The 20,249-nt window shown below is 36.0% G+C and overlaps 2 protein-coding genes across 3 annotated transcripts in view; one reads left to right on the top strand and one right to left on the bottom strand.

Annotated features, from left to right (window-relative positions):
* The window catches only part of LOC150090960 (heat shock protein 60A-like), a 118,642-nt gene extending 109,928 nt beyond the window's left edge, over window positions 1-8,714 (top strand). Inside the window, exon 12 of the mRNA XM_090373599.1 lies at window positions 8,381-8,714. Coding sequence (XP_090229725.1) covers window positions 8,381-8,545 — 165 coding nt within the window. The 3' untranslated portion in view covers window positions 8,546-8,714. The remainder of the gene's footprint in view (window positions 1-8,380) is intronic.
* The window catches only part of LOC150090959 (coenzyme Q-binding protein COQ10 homolog B, mitochondrial), a 72,070-nt gene that overhangs the window by 23,987 nt on the left and 27,834 nt on the right, over window positions 1-20,249 (bottom strand). Inside the window, exon 5 of one of the 2 annotated variants that reach the window (XM_090373620.1) lies at window positions 17,795-17,932. In XM_090373620.1, the coding sequence (XP_090229746.1) occupies window positions 17,795-17,932 (138 nt within the window). Of the gene's footprint in view, window positions 1-16,499; window positions 17,933-20,249 lie in introns of those variants that run through there. The other variant, XM_090373612.1, reaches the window with a different exon arrangement.

Here is a 20,249-nt window from a genome sequence, read left to right as displayed (position 1 = left end):
CTTGGTCATTAAAGATAAAACAATAGTTGTTTTACAGCATAAGTTCTGTCAGTTTAATTTGAGAACCTACCAGATGCTTATTATGAAAGAAGAAAGCATTGATGCACAGGGAAGCTTGAAAAATAACAGATTATCCCAAACACTTGGTATTTTAACAATTACTCATAGCAATGTTGAGCATGAGAGAATATTTAGCAGGTTACAAAAATAAAAACTGAGTTTAGATTATCTCTTTCTGGCGAAGCTTTGGAAGTACCTCTGACATACAAGTCTAGATAGCAGCAGGGCAGTTTTGATAAACAAAACTTTGACTCAACACTTCCAAAGAGTGCAAAGTGTGCAATAGTAACTTTCTTGAAGCAATTAAAATCATTTGATATCTAATAGGATATCCAAACAGAAATCCACAGACAGAAAAATGTTAGATAAGCTAATGTTTAAAAGCACACTGCTTATCATCATCGAGAGAGAGAGAGCCCTGCTTTTTGCAGAAAACCTGTTTGGCCCAAAAATCTGCTTTCTTCCTGCTTACAAAATGCCTGATCTCCAGCTTCTTAAAAGTCAAAAGTAAGCAGCTATGCATTATCTTACAGTTCATTTAAAACAGCTGCTTTTGGCTCATTTTCTGAATATCAGAAGGCTCTTTTGCTTTTGGAGGCCTCATACAAGAAGCCTACATGAAAGTTATTGGTGCCAGAAATATTCCATATTTATTTCTAACAATTCAGTTATTTCAAAAAGGTAGATATTGAAATCCTGTCCTTCTAGAACTCTTAGAATCTGAGGAACAGCAGTTACACTGCTCCAAGGCATGCTCATGAACAACAGTTACCCCCAGTTCCTTTAATAATCAAGTTATTAGCCCCATCTTTATTCATTGCTCCTACAGAAATGGATATGACCAACCTGAGCTTCATAGGCAGTAGTTGGACATGGCTGCTGCTTCCTTCTTCCAGTCAAGTTTGGTCTCAATTACAGTGGATTCTGGTTATTTGGGCCACCAGTTAATTGGGAAAAATCTTAAAGAACAGAACCTAATCAAGAGAATAGCCAGAGTTTCTTCACTTAATTTGGACAATATGCTGTTTAGTTGGGGCAGGAGACTGCAGCTTTAGAGATTACTCTGATTGTCTCTGACCGGACCACGTGGTCCGGCTGGTTTTCTGGAGATCACAACCATAAAACAATTTGCAGTTGGTGTGTATTTGGTTTTTCTCTTAGTGCAATATATTATAAATGGGTAGTGAACTCTATCTTATTGCATTTGTGATAATACTGATAGCTGGGAATTCTGTGAGTTTTTATATTATTATGGTGAAATGTGTTTACACTTCACTGAAATCTTCAATCACATAAAAAACAAATTTTCAGAACCTTCTCTTCATTCCTATTTTTCAAGGTTCATAAACTTGTTACTCTGCATCTCACTCGCATGCATCGTGTTAGTTGCAATTTGTGCATACCATGTTCTTTGTTATTGATTGCTTATATTTTTTATTGTTTTAAATTTTACAACCCAAAAATAAAAAGTCAGTAAACAGAAATATCAATTAGTCAGTATGTACATATTACAGTACAGTATTCATTAAGCTATATATCTTTACTTTTATAAGCTGTGGATAATATTCCTATTTTTGATTATTAGAATTGCCATTTAATAGAATTAAAATTCAATTCACAACTGCGATTACAATGACTACGTATAGTGAATGGTATTTTATTATGGAGAGTCCATCGTAACGTGATTTGATCATAGTGAACAAATCGTAAAGCAGGAGTCCATTGTATTTTTAACTATTTACATGAAACTACATAATTGGGCCAAAGTGCACTAGTCCCAATGTTGCACAAATAGCAGGAATCCACTGTATTCATTTCCACCACCTATAAACAACAGCCAGCAGTCTCCAACAATGACAGCTTGTAGTACTGGAAAGCAATGGTCCTCATGGCTACCATAGTGATTATTATTTCTGTTTTTGCCTGGGTTCCAATTGTGTCACGGTAGCAGGAATTTTTTTTTTCCCCCTCTCCACACCATTGCCTGAGTTAATTTGCCTTGGTGGGTAAGGACTGGATGGTTTTTTCACTGGAAACTGTTTTTCATTAAACAAAAACAGTGTCTTATGGCAGCTGGCAACTCCATTTCCCAGCCTGCCTTCTGTTGTAATTTCATTTATTGCAGGTCCTTGTAATCACATCTCAAATTCAGTCATTTCTCAATTTATGTTCTCTTCATTAATGCATTTTCAGTTTAACACAGTCATACAATATATACTGCCCACAGTTCTTGCTTTAACATTGTTAACAAAGTCCACAGCTAGCAACCAGATGGTGAATATAGGTCAGTTATGGAGATTTAGTTCATATTTTGTGAAATTTGATTGTAAATTGTATTTAATTGCAATTAATTTTCTCTTGAAAAACGTAGCAATTTTTTTCTTAATGTTAATTTTTAATTTATATTTTTCAGTATTGTAACAATACACATGAGATACAAAAGAAGCCTAAAAGAAAGCATGAAATAAAAAATTAACAGTTTAAAATAAAATCAATGCTGCCAACACGTAGCATCTCTGTACCATAACTTCATTTCTCTATGCAACTGATTTGAAAACGTGCTATATAAAATAATATTTGGTACTAACTACTTGACATACAGGGTGGTCCATAAGTAAGGAAACATGCTTGACTGTAAATAATAAGACTATTAAAAAAAAAAAAAAAAAAGACAAAAAAGTATTATAATGATAGCACAAATAGAAAGGACATACATAAACTTAAAAAAATTACATCTGTTCATATGCCACTATTCTGGTCTTTACAGATTAGCATTAATAGAGGCATATGATGCTAGAAAGCAAGCTTATATAGCATCAGCAAAAAAAAAAAACAAAACAAACCCTTCCCATTTCACCCATCCGGTCACTACAAATGCTTGTCTAGTTCTGGCTTGAACTTATTTCCACACATCTATTCTACAATTGTCTTTTCTCAATTTGAATTTATGTTCCATCAGGTGAGTAATCTTGACAAGAAGAAGAAGAATCCCATCAGCATTGAGCTTTCTCAAACCATTCAAGGCCTTATACACCTCAATTAGATCACCTCGCAGGTGCCTAATCTTCAGAAGCTGTAATTTGCAGAACTTAAGCTTTCTTGGAAACAGCGACCATTTGTTCCTTACCAATATCGTTGCCCTTCTCTGTAAATCCTTTCTAAAACGAGGCTTCCAGACCTGTATATAGTACTCAAGGTGTGGCCTGACCATTGCCTTATAAAAGGAGAAAACTTCATATCAAAACTTCTCAGAAAACTTCATATCTCACTGCTCAATTACCGCCTCCTTTTCATTCTCCACTACCCTGAGTAGTACCACCCAGTTGATATGTTACTCGGGGTTACTGCTACCCATATGCGGTACTTTACATTTGTCAATATTAAACTTCAATCGCCATCTCTCAGCCCATCTGCTGAACTTTTACAGATCCTGTTGCAGTAGTGTACTATCATTACTGTCATTAATAACCCTGCCAACCTTCGTATCATCTGCAAACATAGACATTAACCGTGATATACCTTTATCAATATCATTGATAAATACAGAAACAATGGACCCAGCAACGAACCCTAGGATAATCCACTAATAACATTAGTCCACGAAGAGCAGTGCCCTTTGGTTACCACTGTCTGCCTTTGCACACTCAACCATTTTTTTTTATCCATTGTAGCAACTTTCCCTTAATGCCATACTACTCCAATTTGTACAGTAGTCTTCTATGTGCAACGGTAGCAAAAGCTTTCCTAAAATCCAAGTATAGGACATAAATTATTTTTTGCATCCAGTTCCTTTGTGACCACATCATAGTATCCAATCAGATTTGTCAGACAAGACTTCCCCTTAATAAACCTTTCCTTTGTCTGAACTATAACTACAGTCTTAGCTAGATACTGCATTGCTTCCTTAACAACCAGTGACTCCATTATTTTCCCTAGAACAGAAGTTAAGCTAACAGGTCTGTAATTACTTGTCACACCCATTGATTCCCCTTTTGTGAATTGGGGACACATTTGCACATCTCCAGTCCATGGGGACCTCCCCTGCATCCAAGGAAACTCTCATAATTATGGCTAAGGGTTTACTTCCTTTAATATACTTGGATAGATCCCATCCACTACTGGTGCCTTTCTTATGTTCAGTTTCAACAATTTCTCCTCCACTTTGCTCTCAGTTTTTACAAAATCATTTAGCTCCATGCCAGAGTTTGGTAAGCTTCTGGCCTCCACTTCCCTACAGACTTCGTCATGTGTGAATGTAGTTGCAAAATACTCATTCAGTTTGTCAGCTACCTCAGCAGGTTCATCAATAATCGAACCGTCTATGTCAAGTGGACCAATCAGATTCATCCCCTTCCGTCTATTGTTTATATAAGTAAAGAAGTCTTTAGTTTTTCTTTGCATTGTTTGCCAAAGGTTTCTTGCAATCTGCCTTTGCTTGCCTAACGTCCTTTGTGACTTGATTACAGACTATCTTATATCTACCATATTATCTCTGTCTCTTGATAATTTGTGTCCCCCATGCATTTTTCTTCATAAAAAGCCTAGTAGCTTCCAAGATTAATTCTTTGAATGCTTCCCATTTAGAATTTCGCTATTGGTAATATCATCAGTTGGTTTCAATGTATAGAATTTAAAAAATCTGAGACCATTGTAGTTACTTTTATGAAAGCAAAAAACCCTTCCCTTTACCCACAATGGTTTTTTTTTAATGAATTGCATGCACTGTACTAAGTACTATAGTACTGTGCATGCAACCTCCAACCCATGCACAGTACTAAGTACTATAGTACTTAGTACTGTGCATGGGTTGGAGGTTGAGAAGACGAAAGAAGATGTTTGTTGACATTATTAGACTTGAAGTCCTGTAGACTAATTTTCAGGAAATACGTATGAAGGAAGGTTTTGGAAAATGGCAGTTGAATAAATAAATGAGGAAGATGAAAAATTGGTTCTGCGAGTTTGAAGTTGGACAGTAAATGGATGTTGGCGGCACTTGTTTGGACTGTTCTGAAAGAGAGAAAGCGGGAATTACAGAAGCCAATTCAGAAGAACAATGCCCATGGAAGTATTTGTAAAAAAGTCATGCAGCAGAAACAGTACGTCTACGAGACAGCAAGTGGAAAGACTGTTAGAGATGAGTTATTAATTAACCTAACTCCACTTCCCCTCTTCTGAATGGAATCTATAAGCCTGAGAGAGGTTTTGGGGGCACCGTCCCAGATGTGGGAACAATATTCCATGGTAGGGCGGATTTGCGATTTGTACAGAGTGAACAGCTGTTTGGAAGAAAAAGTAACTCATGAGAGCAAAAAAGAAAACCAGTTTTTTAGATGCAGAGGAAGCAATATTTGTAATTTTTTTTTTTTTGTTAGTTGTTGGCACATCGTTTCTGTGGCCATATAGCACCTCCCAAGGTTTTTGCCTTTTTCTACTCTAATCCAAGCCTGAGGCAGGATTCGAACCTGCAGCCTTTGGGTTGCCAGGCAGGCACTTTACCCACCCGGCTGGCAATATTTGTAATGTGCTTGTGCCAAGAGCGATTAGAAGTCAGGGTAATCCCCAAAGAAGAATCCTTTTTGCAAGATATAAGACAGGACTGAGTTTTAGAAGGATTAAAATCAACTAAGTTGTCTTTGCCCCTTTGAAGATCGGCATTTAAGGAATTGGTAGCAGATATTTGAGAAGTTGAAGCTGATGGAGCAGGGAGAAGTTTCTTGAATTGGAAAGTGTAATTTAATGTGCTACCAACAGCAAAACTATGGATAGGATTTCCAGTCAATGGAAGAAGGTTGTTAAGGTCATTCTGCATTCCTTATCTCTATATGATACCATGTCTCTGATATCCCAGCATCATCAGCTTTTGATGTGTTCACCAGTAGCTCAAATTCATCGAATCTACTATACTCCTAGCATTGGCGTACATGCAAGTATACATGCACCTGTGTATATTTGTTTTGGGCACAGAGTGACACAGCAAGAGAATTTGAGAAATTTCCTCAAATAAGTTTTCAAATTTACTGTTGGCTGCTGAACTCTAGCAGAGACATGTGCCTATTACTAAATACTTTTAAGAATCCGCACAAAAATTAATCACAGGGTGTTAAATTTAGGGAGTGCAATGGCAACTCAGTGAACCCTGCCATCCAATCCATCAACTTCAGAACTTTTCATGTGACAGTTTGCAGACAATTTTTGCATAGTGTGAGTTGTTCTATCCTGTATAAAAAGCAGTGCTGAAAATTGATTTTTGAATGCGTTTTTTAGCAGGCTCAGCTAGCTTTCTCTAGCATTTAGCATTAGTAGAGGCATATGATGCAAGAAAGCAAGCTTATTGAGCATCAGCCAAAAAAAAAAAAAAAAAAAACACACCACTCCCATTTCACCCCTCCATTCGCTTGAAATACCTGTCCAGTTGAGCCTTAAATTTGTTTAGGCTATCAACTTCAACAACAAGTGATGAAAGTCGGTTCCACCAACCAACCACCCGCTGGCCAAAGGCAAATTTCCGCACGTCTATCCGACATCCGTCCTTCCTCAATTTGAATTTATGCCCTCTGAGCTGATTATTCTGAGCAAGATGAAGAATCCCATTGGCATTGAGCATGCTCAAACCATTCAAAGCCTTATACACCTCTATCAGATCACCTCGCCGGTGCCTAGTCTCCAGACTGTAATTTGCAAAACTTAAGCCTTTCTTCGTAAGAGCAACCCTTTGTTCCATTCACTAATCTTGTTGCCCTTCTCTGTACCCGTTCCAGCAGCTCTACATCCTTCTTGAAATGAGGCCTCCAGACCTGTATACAGTACTCAAGATGTGGCCTAACCATTGCCTTATACAAGGGAATAATCACCTCCTTATCCCTGCTAGAAAAATTCCTGTATATCATTGACAAGACACCATGAGCTACTCTTGCAGCTCGTCTGCACTGCTCAGAGAACTTCATATCTGCCTGCACAATTACCCCCAGGTCCTTTTCATTCTCCACCACTGTCAGTGTAGTACCGCAGAGTTGATACGTTGCTCTGGGGTTACTGTTTCCCATATGTAGTACTTTACATTTGTCAATGTTAAACTTCATTTGCCACCTCTCAGCCCATCTGTTTAACCTTTCCAGATCCTGTTGCAGCAGCATAGTGTCAGTGGTGTCCTTAACAACCCTGCCAACCTTTGTATCATCTGCAAACTTGGACATTAAACTTGATATCCCATCATCAATATCATTCATAAACACGAAAACAACAACGGACCCAACACTGAACCCTGAGGAACTCCACTAATAACATTTGTCCACGTTGAGCAGTGTCCATTGATTACCATTCTCTGTCTTCTGCCACTCAACCATCCCCTTATCCATAGCAGCAATTTGCCTCCAATGCCACACTGCTCCAATTTGTGCAGCAGTCTTCCATGTGCAACAGTATCAAAAGCCTTTCTAAGATCCAAATATATAATATCAAAGTTATCTTGTCATGGTTCTGCCAAAGAAAAAAAAGGCCTAAGAACACCAGTCCAAATTCTGGCCCATATGTCAAGCCAGGAGCACTTAAATCCTTGCTGAAGAATAAATGAGGATTGGTAAGAGAACAATATAGTTATAGCTATTTAACAGTTCCATCTATTGGCAGATATCTTTGAGATACAAGGTCTACCAGGTTTTGGAAGTTTGATGAAATGGGAACAGCACACAACTACGCATCAAGCTTTATGGTCATTATTGTAAGTGGTTTATGTCCAAAAAAACTTTTTGAATTGGCATGCAACTTTGCAGCATTTTCATATTTTGCATGCCATTTTACAATTTCATTCTGCTCCGGTATTGTAAGGCTCACAGTACTTCTTCTATATTCAAATTATTCTGAAACAATAAAAAAATTATATAAATTATTTTTAAATAACTTATACACAATTTAGATCAGCAGCTATATTCAAAATTGTTTCCTTATGTAAAATTCAGGATGTATTTTACACAAATAAGCAACTAGAATAATAATAATAATTGCATATACAGCTTTGTTGTTAGTTGGGGATAGCAGGATGTATGCATTCCTTCCTGTGTAGCCACAACATGGCACTTCTACAATGATCAGTTATCTGCTGTGCTTGTGGTCTAGTTTCTATGTTGTGTAGGCCAAAAATCCCCAAATAACTTCACTAACAGGGAAACAGAAATATCTTTAAAGACCAAAGTGTTTTTTGTTTTTAAGCCATATATAACAATAACCCACTGATAAATAGTATATACCCATTATATTGAATTGTATAGTTTTTCTAGTGAATTGTAGTTCAGTTTTTTCCCCCCTCTCTCTAATTGTTTTATAGGTTGTTCGAACTGCCTTAGTAGATGCCGCTGGATTAGCATCTCTGTTATCAACAGCAGAAGCAGTAGTAGTGGAAATTCCAAAAGAAGAAAAGATGCCAATGGGAGGAATGGGAGGCATGGGTGGTATGGGAGGAATGGGTGGTATGGGAGGACTAGATATGTAATAATGCAGCTAGTTAGAAATTAAAATGTTGTATTCTGATAAAAAGAAAGTCATTTGCCAGCAGTAAGATTATGGTTACATGCTAAAGTTTGTACACTAAGAAAATATCATGTTGGTTTCTTACCAGCCATTGATTCAAAAAGAAATTCACACTACATATTTATACACTTGTCATTTTTGTAGATGCATATATTTTATGGCTAAATAAATCAGTTTTGTTTTTTAGTTTTGCTTTTTACTTTAAAATCACTATTTTATAGCAATTCAAATTCACTATCAAATTTAAATTTTATAGCAAATTTTTTACAATATACAGTTATTCACTTGATTGAATATTCTTCATGCACATGTAGAATATTCTTGTGGGCTGAAAAATTCAAAATAACTTCTAGCGGGAAGAACCTACTACCTTTCCTAGAGACCAGCTAAGTACAATCATGATTGAAGAGGCATTTAATAGTTCCTGTAGTCTCTACTGGAATTTTATGCATCTAGATGTGGGTGAATGAGATTTTATCTAGGCTTTTTTAAAAAGCCTTGATCATAGAAGTCTGCACTTGCCGACTGGGCTAGCCAGGTGGGTAAAGTGCTTGCCTGACAACCCAAAGGTCGTGGGTTTGAATCCTGCCTCTGGCTTGGATCAGAGTAAAATGCAAAAACTTTGGGAGGTGCATTATGGCCACAGAAGCCAATGCTCCAACAACTAACAAAAAAAAAAAAAAAAAAAAAGCAACCACGATTCCACTTCACTGATGACTTCCTGGGACAAATCAAAGCAGCGTCCATGTCTCTGGATCAAACTGATACACCCAGCATTCATCACCAATCAATCAAAAAAGTTCTCAACATCTGCATATACAAATCCAACAGTTGGCAAGAACATTGCATTTGACATTGCTTCTGTGCAAAGAAGCTTTCTGAAGAGGCATTTATTAATTCCTATAGGAATTACTAAATGCCTCTTCAGCAATCTTGAACCCCATCATGAGGAGACCTTAGATGTAAAATGGTCATGTAAAATGCTATGGGCAGACCCATAACTAATTCCCACTGCATTTGTGATGAAATGAATTGTCACTCAGCACTAGCTGCTCAACCTTTGCAACCGTCTCACTGTTTGTGTATATTGATGGCCTTCCTTCTCTTGGCTCATCAAAGACACTTGTATGACCCCACTGGAATCCCCATTTCTGCCCATAAACAACTTTTATTTCTTCGTCAATTTCCTGAGCTTTCTTGCCCTGAAAATGCAGGAAGTTGATCACTGCTTGATACTCTATAGTGTCCTTCCTCAGATTCCGGGCTCCGCCTCTGGTGTATGATCACCATACACCAGAATGATTTACGGGAATGAAATTTCACATGTTATTGAATATACAGAAAACTTATATTAAAAACTGCATCTTCCTGCAACCTTTGATTTTATCTAGGTCAGATTACAAACTTTTTGATATCTCTTCGTACCAGACTATTTTAAAGCTGTTCAGCCAGAGATGCACTATTATATGCAGGTGAATATATTAAGGTTTACAGCTAATGTACTGTATTGTCCTCGAGGAATGAGATCATTACTATCTGTCAATCTCAACATTTGTGTGCAAGCTGTGATGTATAGTGCAATCTCCCAATTATAAATACTACTGGTGCATAGCACTTTATCCACACTGACATGTCAAAAAAAATTATATTAACAGAGAAAAGAAGCATTTTTATAAACTTGTTATGTAATACCAAACATCAATTCACTATTATGGACATTATATACACCAGAATCCCATCAAGAATCTGTGAGATCACCTAGATGGAACAATGTATCAGGATTGACCTTAGCCACCAATAGATTTGATGGATCTAAATGTCATTTTCAAATGGGAATTTTCTCAAATTCCTGTCATTTCCATGTTAAGGAAACATCAGCTGAAATGTAAAAAATGTTAAAAGAGGCTTATAGTGAATTTACACTTCCCTTATAGTACAGCCCTCAGGTGGTTTAGAATATTTAAAGATGAAGTGATTCAATTACAAAAATCAGCAGTCCTGGAGCTCCAACTAATGTCAGCAACCATAGACACTGTTTCTGTAACCTTGAGAGAAGATTGTCATATGTCAGTAAGGCAACTGGCATAGATGTTGAGAATATCAGTAGAAAGCATGCACAGTATTCTTCATGACCATTTGCACATGAGATGTTTGTTCCCACTGGGCTCCAAGACTGCTCATACATAAGCAACAGCAAGTTTGCATGGAGGTTTGTCAGGAGCTGCAATGGATGATTATTGAAGATTGAGGTTTTGCACAAGGTGATAACAGTGGATGAGACAATGCTTCATCATTTAGACTCAGATAGTAAGCTCTGTTACTCTGTTATTTTGGTTTTTAGGAGCATTAGCAACTAAGGCCATATTGCTCTGGGATATGCGGTGGTCATTCCCTGACCTTTCCACATCCTCCGTATTTGGTGGTGACGGGCTCGAACCCCGGTCTAATCAAGAAGTGTGTGCTACGCACTGCTGCTCCTTCCCACCTGGCTACGGAGGCACCTCAGATAGTAAGCAACAAAGCTATGTTTGAAAGTCTACATCACTGCCAACACACACACAAAAAGTGTGGTTTCTGCAGGAAAGGCCATCTATTTTTTTGACATTCAAGGAATGATTTACCAGCATGATGTGCCATGTCATACAACTGTTATGAGACCTTACTACACACTTTGCAAGATCACATTGCTTATACTGTCATAGAGCACTTCGCCAGCATTAATGTCAAATGTGTTCCTCAACTGCCCTACAGCTTTGACCTTGCACCCTGCAATTTTTTTTAATTTTTTTATTTCCAGAGTTAAAGAAGCCACAAGGAAAACATATACAATCAGAAGTTGTAAAGACATCAGAGGCGATTCTCAAATATGTCAAAAAATGGCTTCCATCATGTTTTTGAAGAATTGCAGAAACAGAGTAAGTGCATTTCATCATATGGGGAGTACTCTGAAAAGGGCCATCAAAATATGGATGATTAATACTGGTACGTTGTGGAAAAAAAAAAAAAAAAAAATCCCGCTCATTCTTTATTGAACAACCTTCATACATGATCACGCTGTAAAAATGTCTTTAAACAAAAGGTTGTTACAAAAAGATAGGCCAAAATTTTGTCCAGACATGACAGGAGGGATTATATGAAGACAGCCTTTATTACCTCTAGACTTATAGGATTCTGTAATGTTTATGGAAATAAATTATCAGTGTGGAAAATTTTTCTTTGGTGGAAGGTCTTAAAAAAAGGTTAGTGTATATTTATATGAAAAAATCCTAAAAAATTAACAAAATGAGTATTCTGTTAGTAATAAAATAAAGAAAAGGGGAAGATAGCTCAAACAGAAATGCCCAATTCATTATTTGGTACATGTGCAGGCTTGTTTTAAATTAGCTGACAATTTGAAGAGCTTATAATGTTTTATTTGATAGATATTAAACAAAGATTTAATGCAAGGCCTAATCAAGTTTTTTTTTTTTTTGGATGTTCAATGTGACATCAACAGGTAATTGAAGGTAAAAGTCCTTTTTATGTTCCTCAAACCAGTTTAACATGATGCACAATGGCATGGTGTATTATAAGGTCTCCAAATTTATTTCTCATAAAATAATCAAAGTATACGTGCAGGACTGCTTTTAGTCTAACTACAAATTAATTCTGGATGTTTTCAGAAGATGGCACCACAATGCAGTATGTCACATTGATTGCAGTGCCCTAAATACACTGTTTATAATACTTAAAATAGTGTCCTTTACTCATCAAGAAGACAGACACAAAAAGACAATTGCATCAACTTGTGAGTAATAAAGTAGGTTCCATTCTTCAATCTAGAAATGAAATAGTCCGTCCAGTGGAAGCATGCTGATTCATCACTATCCAAAAATTTCAATGTTGCTGCAAGTGCAGAGAAAATGATGGTTGCTGTTCTCTGGTATATTGATGGAATAATCCTTACAATTTTGTGTGCTCAAGGGCACTACAGTGACAGGAAACTCATGAAGTTTTGAAGAAAAAGTTCCTTCCAGCACTTCAGAAAAAATGTTCACACAGACTGAATCACATTCATTTCCATAAGGACAGTGTGCTTACGGATGTTCTGGAAATGTGCAAAATTAAGAAAACAACATTGAGGTTATTCTCCATCCTAGCCTGATCTTGCACCTAATGACTTTTGGTTGTTCCCAACAACAAAGGATGCTGCTCTTCTTGGCAGGAAGGTTTTCTAACTGACAAACAGCTGATTCTGTCATTTACCAGTGGGCCAAACATACTGCCAACGAAAGCTTTGTCACAGCTTAGAACAGGTGTGAAAAATGTGTGCAGCTCTTCTAAGAGACTATGTTGAAAAGTGAAGCAAGTGTCACCTCTGTATCTTGCATACTTTATGAGAAATAAATTTGGAGACATTATAACTTGAATGCACCTTGTAAATTAGAGGTGACCAAATTGGAAGTCGTATTCAGATAGTTAAGACATATGTTAGTACTGGCATATTTGAGAATAGTCCAAATAATTCAAAGTTTAATATTTTGCCACACTGCAATTAAGGAACCTTGTGCTGGCTGTGATCTGACATGTAATTAAAGCAAAGCTCACTAATATGAGATCATGTTTAGTGAAAAGGCTAATATTATAGACGGAATGTTAAAAAATAATAATAATAAAATAAACAAAATGGACCCCTAGTTAATCAGCATTTGCTCATAATTTCGTGAGCAAATGCTGATGAATACAAATTATAATGCAGGAACTTACATTCATGACTGATCCACCCTGTCTAGTTTTGTAATTCTAAATGATATTTGGAGGCAGCAGTCATTTTTTCAACAAAGCACTTAAACATGTGAAAACAAGCTGCATTCAGGTAGTATGTATGAAATTATTTTGGTCATTACTTCATTTTATTGTACTCATATGTTGTGAATTGCACTGAAACTATTATAATAATCCTATCCATTTCTGTGAGGAATGGACATGTTACACAAAGTTTAGTATTCACAAAGCATTATGAATTTAAAAAAAAAATTTTTTTTTTCTTTTTTTTCCTTGAAAGATGGCAAGCTTTTTTCGTTCAATGGACAAAAGTGCTAAGTAGCACTCTTAGTCAGATTAACCCCACACATTTATATATTTATCAGTATACAGCAACCTTGGAGGTATAAGAACAATACATGATTACATTTTATTTACAGATTTTAATTTTTATTTTCCAAACATTTATACTCATTTTATACATCAACTGTATAACAGTTTATATTTTACTCACTAACTTGAATTACATGTACAGTATTTACTGACTTATGTCCCTTATTTATATAAAAGTGAGTAACTTAATCCATATTTTGGAAAGACTTAGGGCTCAAAAAAGTATGGTTAAATTAATAATCACCTGTCATATGAGCTCTAAAACTATTTCTCAATTTGTTGAGACATCAAGTTTTAAAGTCCTCTAAATTAATATCTTTGTTGCATTAGTGAAACAATTTCATATGCCAATAGTAGGATTAACTTTTTAAATACTGATTTATTACTTTTTTCTATTAACTGTATTTCCAATAAATTTTTAAAATTGTGAACTTTAGATAAATACTTAATAAGTTAGTTTATATCTCTACTATTCAGTAATCAATAATACCAAAATAAAGATTCTAGATTTTTTTTTTTTATTCAGAATCTGCAGTAAATCAAACTGCTTATTTTTCACAATACACTTAAAAAAAAAAAAAAAAGCCTAGTAGAAATGGCTGGGCAGCTTCTTATAAGTAACAAACCATACATGTGTAACATTTTCAATTAACACAAACATTCCTGTAATCATTAGATTATCCCAAAATAAAGGAGAATATAAATTATGATATCTATACACATATACAAGATTAGAGGCATATACCTGAGTGATCACTGAAATTATGACCACCCCTATGAAAACCGAATGCGACCCGTTGACCATGTGAGGTACACGAGTGCACAGTTAGTCGACCTAACGTAGCATAGATAAGGTGTCAGTAGTTCAGTAGGTAGTAAAATTCTGGATGGGTAAAAGGAAGGATTTCATCGGACTTTGATAAAGGACAGATTGTGGGTACTCGACAAGCTGGTGCCTTGATTTCCCAAACGACTGAACTTGTGGGGTGTTCTAGAAACGCCGTAGTTAAAGTGTACCAGGACTGGTGTCAAAATGGTCAAACGACCTGATGGCAAAACTGCAAAGGTCAGCGAAAGGTTGATGTTAGAGGTGAGCGCTGGGTTCGACGACTCGTACAGGCAAACAGGCACAGCACTGTTGAGGAGCTGACTACCCAATACAACATGGGCCAACCCAGAACAATGTGGCATGACCATGCATTGCACATATGGGCTATACCAGCAGATGACCCCTATGGCATTCTCTCCTAACCAAGGTTCATCAGCATAAAAGTCTCGCCTGGTGCAAAGAGCATGCAAGATGGACGTTAGAAAACTGGACAAAGATGTGCTGATCGGATGAGTCACGTTATTTACTACACATCATGGATTGTCGTGTACTTGGCATCAACAACATGAGGCTCTTGATCCATCATGCATGGTATCAAAAGTGCAGGCTGGTGGAGGCAGTTGTATAGTGTGGGGTGTTTCACTGGCAGGAACTTGGACCTCTGGTGCATGTAGAACAACGTATCAGTGGTCTCCACTATTGTCAACTGCTTGCTGACTGTGTACACCCCACTATGTTACACTTTTTCCTGAATGCCGATGCGCCGAGCCATTGGGCACTTGCTGTGTAGGAATGATTTGAGGAACACAGTTCTGACTTCCAGAATATCGATTGGCCTCCGAACTCCCCCAATATAAATTCCATAGAGCACTTGTGGGACACTATGGAAAGGCATATCAGGTGTCTGGATTCACCAATCACCTCCATACCCAAATTTCTAGCTGCATTACATGCAGTTTGGTTGGCCATGCCCTGAACGCTTCTGACATCTTGTTGAATCAATGCCATGTCGGATAGCTGCTGTACTGAGGGCAAAATGAGGACTTACGAAGTATCGAGTATTAGATAGATGGTCATAATTCAGTGATCACTCAGTGTATATCAACTTATTTATTTCTGGTTTAAGTTGGGAAATGAGAATCTCACTCACTGATGTTCTAGAGTTTAAAACTTCTGAAATTTCTTCCAGTCATTGTGATAACGATGGTAAAGGAGGCATACTCTCTTGCCAATATTTTGGCAGGCAAAAATCAAGCTGTCTGAATATGGCAGCCACTAAATTATATTTTGCTTAAAGAAGTCACCCTGAGCAAGTGTGCTATGATGTTTACACTTTATATGCAGTAGGGCTAGTTGCTTATGTTTAAATCAAACAGGCAACAGGAATGGCTCATCTACAAATAAGGAATTTTTTCTTGTACCAAGTTTACTGCATAAATTTGGTACAAGAAAAAAAAACAACTAAATTTGGTGTGAAAAGGCATATCACAGTGGTACAGTGAAGGTGCAAGGATTTTTCACAAAGTTGCATTGCTTATTTCTTGTAACCAAAATCAGTTTTAATTTGTTTGTTTACTGACAACTCTACGTAAATTTCATGATCTGCTTCTTATAAACATACATTAACCCTTTCCTTTGAGTTTGCTGAATGTGTGTCAACAGTAAATCTTTTAAATATTAAATGGTGCTTATTTTGATCTGATTGCCCACAATCAAATTGGACAATTTTTTTAAAAAAAAAATTGTAAAAATATTTGAAAAACACTTTAAAAATGTGGTTATATTTATCATTTAATTCCAGAGAATTTTGGCTTTTTTAAATCCAAATCAGCCAACAACTGCATTTCTTTTATTTTTGTGTTGCCATCTCTTAAAACTGTGCCTACTATTAGTTGGAAACACAAATAAGATGGCTATTATTAATGGAAGATATATTTAACAGATGCTTTATTTAAATTGTATATGAAATGTTCTTGAAAAATGTTAATTTGCATATTTGCTCCCACAGTCTGCACATTAAAAATGTAAATTTATGTTCATACTCCTGCAAATGATGTTTATACTTTGCGTAGTAGGTTACTGCAAGGTGGATGGATCACTTTTCATTTTTCACAAAGTGCAGATTTATATGTTCGTGAATTTAAGTTGAAGAACATGCAGGGAACAGACTGTGGAATTATGCCAGGTTTGGTTTAACAAAAGATGAACACATTTTTCAGAGAATAAGTGAAATGTATTCATGTAAGTAATATTATCCACTATTTGCGAGGATAGGATTTATGTCTGCAACTTTGAACAAAATGTGTATTGGGATTATAAGTAAATTTTTTAATGGTCTGTAGATCAATGGAACACCTGCATTTTTAGGAATATATTTTTATTCAACATTAGTGGCATCTCAAGAATTTTCCACTCAGATTACAATTTTTATGTTCATCAATTTTTCTTAGACTGGTCACTTTAAAACTACCTATTCTGAGTATGTATACGTAATTAGCAATTAATTCAATAAAATTCATAATATAGTAAGCATCTTTTAAGGGTTGTGCCAATATTCCATACAATATATATTGGAACTAAAGCAGGAGCATTTAATTTAGTTTCATTCCTACTTCTCAATTGATGATTTCAGAATGAACACATGAATATAATATTTTAAGGTTACTAAAATAATACAGAAGACTTGCAGTATTAAGATGGAAGGTTCACTTGGGCTTTTCCATAAAAACTCAGAACTAATGCAGAATATACTTCAAGTTAAAGTACAAAACTTTAACCGGAAGCAAAGAAATAATTTCAGGACAATTCAGAGAGCAAGAGAGAGAGACTATACTTTGTCTGTTATTACATTGTGTTTGTAATTTATATTTGTAACCAATATAAGTTTATTTATCCCAACTTACAAAAGTTTTTTGAGAAGCTGTTTCCTACTTTACCATGATTCAGTGTTACTTACTGTACAGTTATTTTCAGAAGAATGACAACTTAGATTGCTGCAATCCTATTCCAGGAGCACTATAAAAGCATTCATTTACCGTACTAGCAGAACAAGTTATCAGCTTAACAACATAAGGTGAATGAACACAGCAGGTCTAAAATGATCATTTATACATATAAACTTTAAGAACTTCATGTATATATTATCAAACTGTATATATTAGCTACATCTACTTTAAATATTAAAAGGCCACTTTGTTATATATACATAATTTTAAACTAATACACTAGTTAAGAAACATAAGTTACACTTCTTGAAGGAATAGACTGTTTTCCATGCAGTTCTTCAGTTCTACTAAGAAAAGCATTCACCATTTGTCTGACTACTTCATCAAAAAATAAGTGTGAAAGTTGTGAATGAAGGCGTGAGCGGAACTCAAAAGAAACCTGCAATGAGATAGTTAATTCAATTAAATAACTAAGCTGTAGCAAAATTAATTAACAGTAGTAGCAATTTCGGCTAAAGCAAATAGTTCACTTAGGCTACACAAAATGTCAGCATTTGAACAGTTACTGATAATATTACTTTAAAAAAATTATAAATGAGCCAATTTCCCTTTTGTTCCTATTCGATCAAATGAAAACAGTATTATTTAATTTAATTTTGATAATATAACAAGGCAGGCAGCTCTATGTATATACACACACACACACACAGAGAGCAGTGAGCTCTTGGTAGCATTATAAATACATTTCAAATTGATTATAATGAAGGGCTACAGGACCAGCAAAATATACTAACTGAAGTTCAAGGTTAAGAGTGAATTAAAAATTAAGAAATACTATATAGTACGTTAGAAATGCAATTTATTCAGAAGTTCAATTGGTACATGGTGAGTGAAAAAAAAATTGGAAAAACTACATTATATTACCAGTGCAATATATTATTTTCAAAAGTTGATTAATATGCATTTGCATATTTATTTGTAAAATCAATTACATTACTCAGTCTTTGTCATGCACTGTTATAACAGTTTTTATATTGCAGTTGTCCAATCCATGACTCATTCCTCACATTTCACAGCCTGTAGATACAAGTATTATGAGTCTGATAAAAAAAAAAAAAAAAAAAAAAAAACCTAGCATGTCAGTTTCACATGGAATTATGAACCTGTTTATAGTTATATTTTCATTTTAAACTATAAATGTAAAAGAAATTAAACACTGATAGCAAAAATTAAATTTTATTTTAAAATGCACAATTTAGTGGCAGGAAAACATGCCTGCAACCTTCAGAATTTCATCTGATTTGGCCCTGGGCCAAAAAAAAAAAAAAAAAAAAGGTTGCAAGCCTCTGCTTTATGTTATGCTCTGAATCACTTGGCACCATTTAGTTCTGGTCTGTCACTTTCTTAATTTGTTGGCTCTCCTGCAGTTTCAATATGTCTACATTAATAAAGCTATAAACTTTGTAGCCTATACAATATCTTATGTACTTCAACAGAATCTTCTATATCCTTGGCTGGGAAATTGTGAGCCACAGCCAGCAAACTCAACATGCTTAAAGAAATTAGCACTTGTTTAAGAAATAGTGCAGCTTTGAGATCATGATAATAGCATCCAGGAGAGAAATAAGAGGTGTGTTCAAGTTATAAGGTCTCCAAATTTATTTCTCATAAAGTACACAAAGATACAGTGGTGACACTTGCTTCACTTTTCAGCATAGTCCCCTAGAAGGCACACACATTTTTCAAGCTTGTAGTTCCAAGCTATGAATGGCAGCAGCAGCTGCTTCTCGGCTAGAAAATCTTCTGCCAAGAAGAACATCCATCATTGGGAACAACCAAAAGTCACTAGGCACAAGGTCAGGCAAGTATGGAGGGTGTGGAATTCCAGAATGATGGGGTGAAGCATTGTCCTAATGGAAATGTGTTATTCGGATATGTGGATGTTTCTGAAATGCTGGGACGTAGGTTCCTTCAGAACTTTTCATATGAGTATCCTGTTACTGTACTGCCCGTGGATGTAGTGTTCAAGGATTATTTCCTCACCACAATATCCCAGAAAACAGCAACCATTTTCTCTGCACTTGCAGAAACACGGAACTTTCTTGGCAGTGGTGAATCAGTGTGCTTCCATTGGGCAGACTGACATTTTGCTTCTGGATTGAAGAGTGGAACTCATTTCTCATCCATCGTGACAACCGAGGAAAAGAAAGATCTATTCACTGTGGCATCTCAAGTGAGCAGTGCTTCATGAAAGTTGACACGATTGTCTTTTTTTCCTGGGAAAGCTGCCTCTGAACCCACTGAGCTAACACCTTGCTCATTCTGAGATTTTCACGGAGTAAGGTATGCATAGATCCAACAGAAATGGCTGTAGCTGTTGCAATTTCATCTACTGTTGGATCTGCTGCCCAAAACCATTTCCTCTACCAGAGGGTGAGGGGGTGCTGGCTATGGAACGAGTGGTTCAACACCTTTGTTCACATGCTTGGTACTTGCAGGACTCTTAACAAAACTTACATACCCAGCTACGAACATTTTTCACATTCATATGGCCTACATGATATACTTCTGACATTTCCCAATATATTTCAATTGGACTTTTCCCAGTGAAATGCAAAAATTGGATAATTGGATGGGTGAAGAATGCCATCTTCTGAAAACCTTCAAAACTAACTGGCAATAAGACTAAAAGCAGTCCCACATGTATACTTTTATTATTTTGTGAGAAATAAATTTGGAAACCATATCCTACAGAA

This window comes from Mastigoproctus giganteus, chromosome 1 (assembly GCF_048544385.1).
Source record: "Mastigoproctus giganteus isolate SK-2022 chromosome 1, ASM4854438v1, whole genome shotgun sequence".
NCBI lineage: Eukaryota > Metazoa > Arthropoda > Arachnida > Uropygi > Thelyphonidae > Mastigoproctus > Mastigoproctus giganteus.
This window is presented reverse-complemented; position numbering and strand designations above follow the sequence as displayed.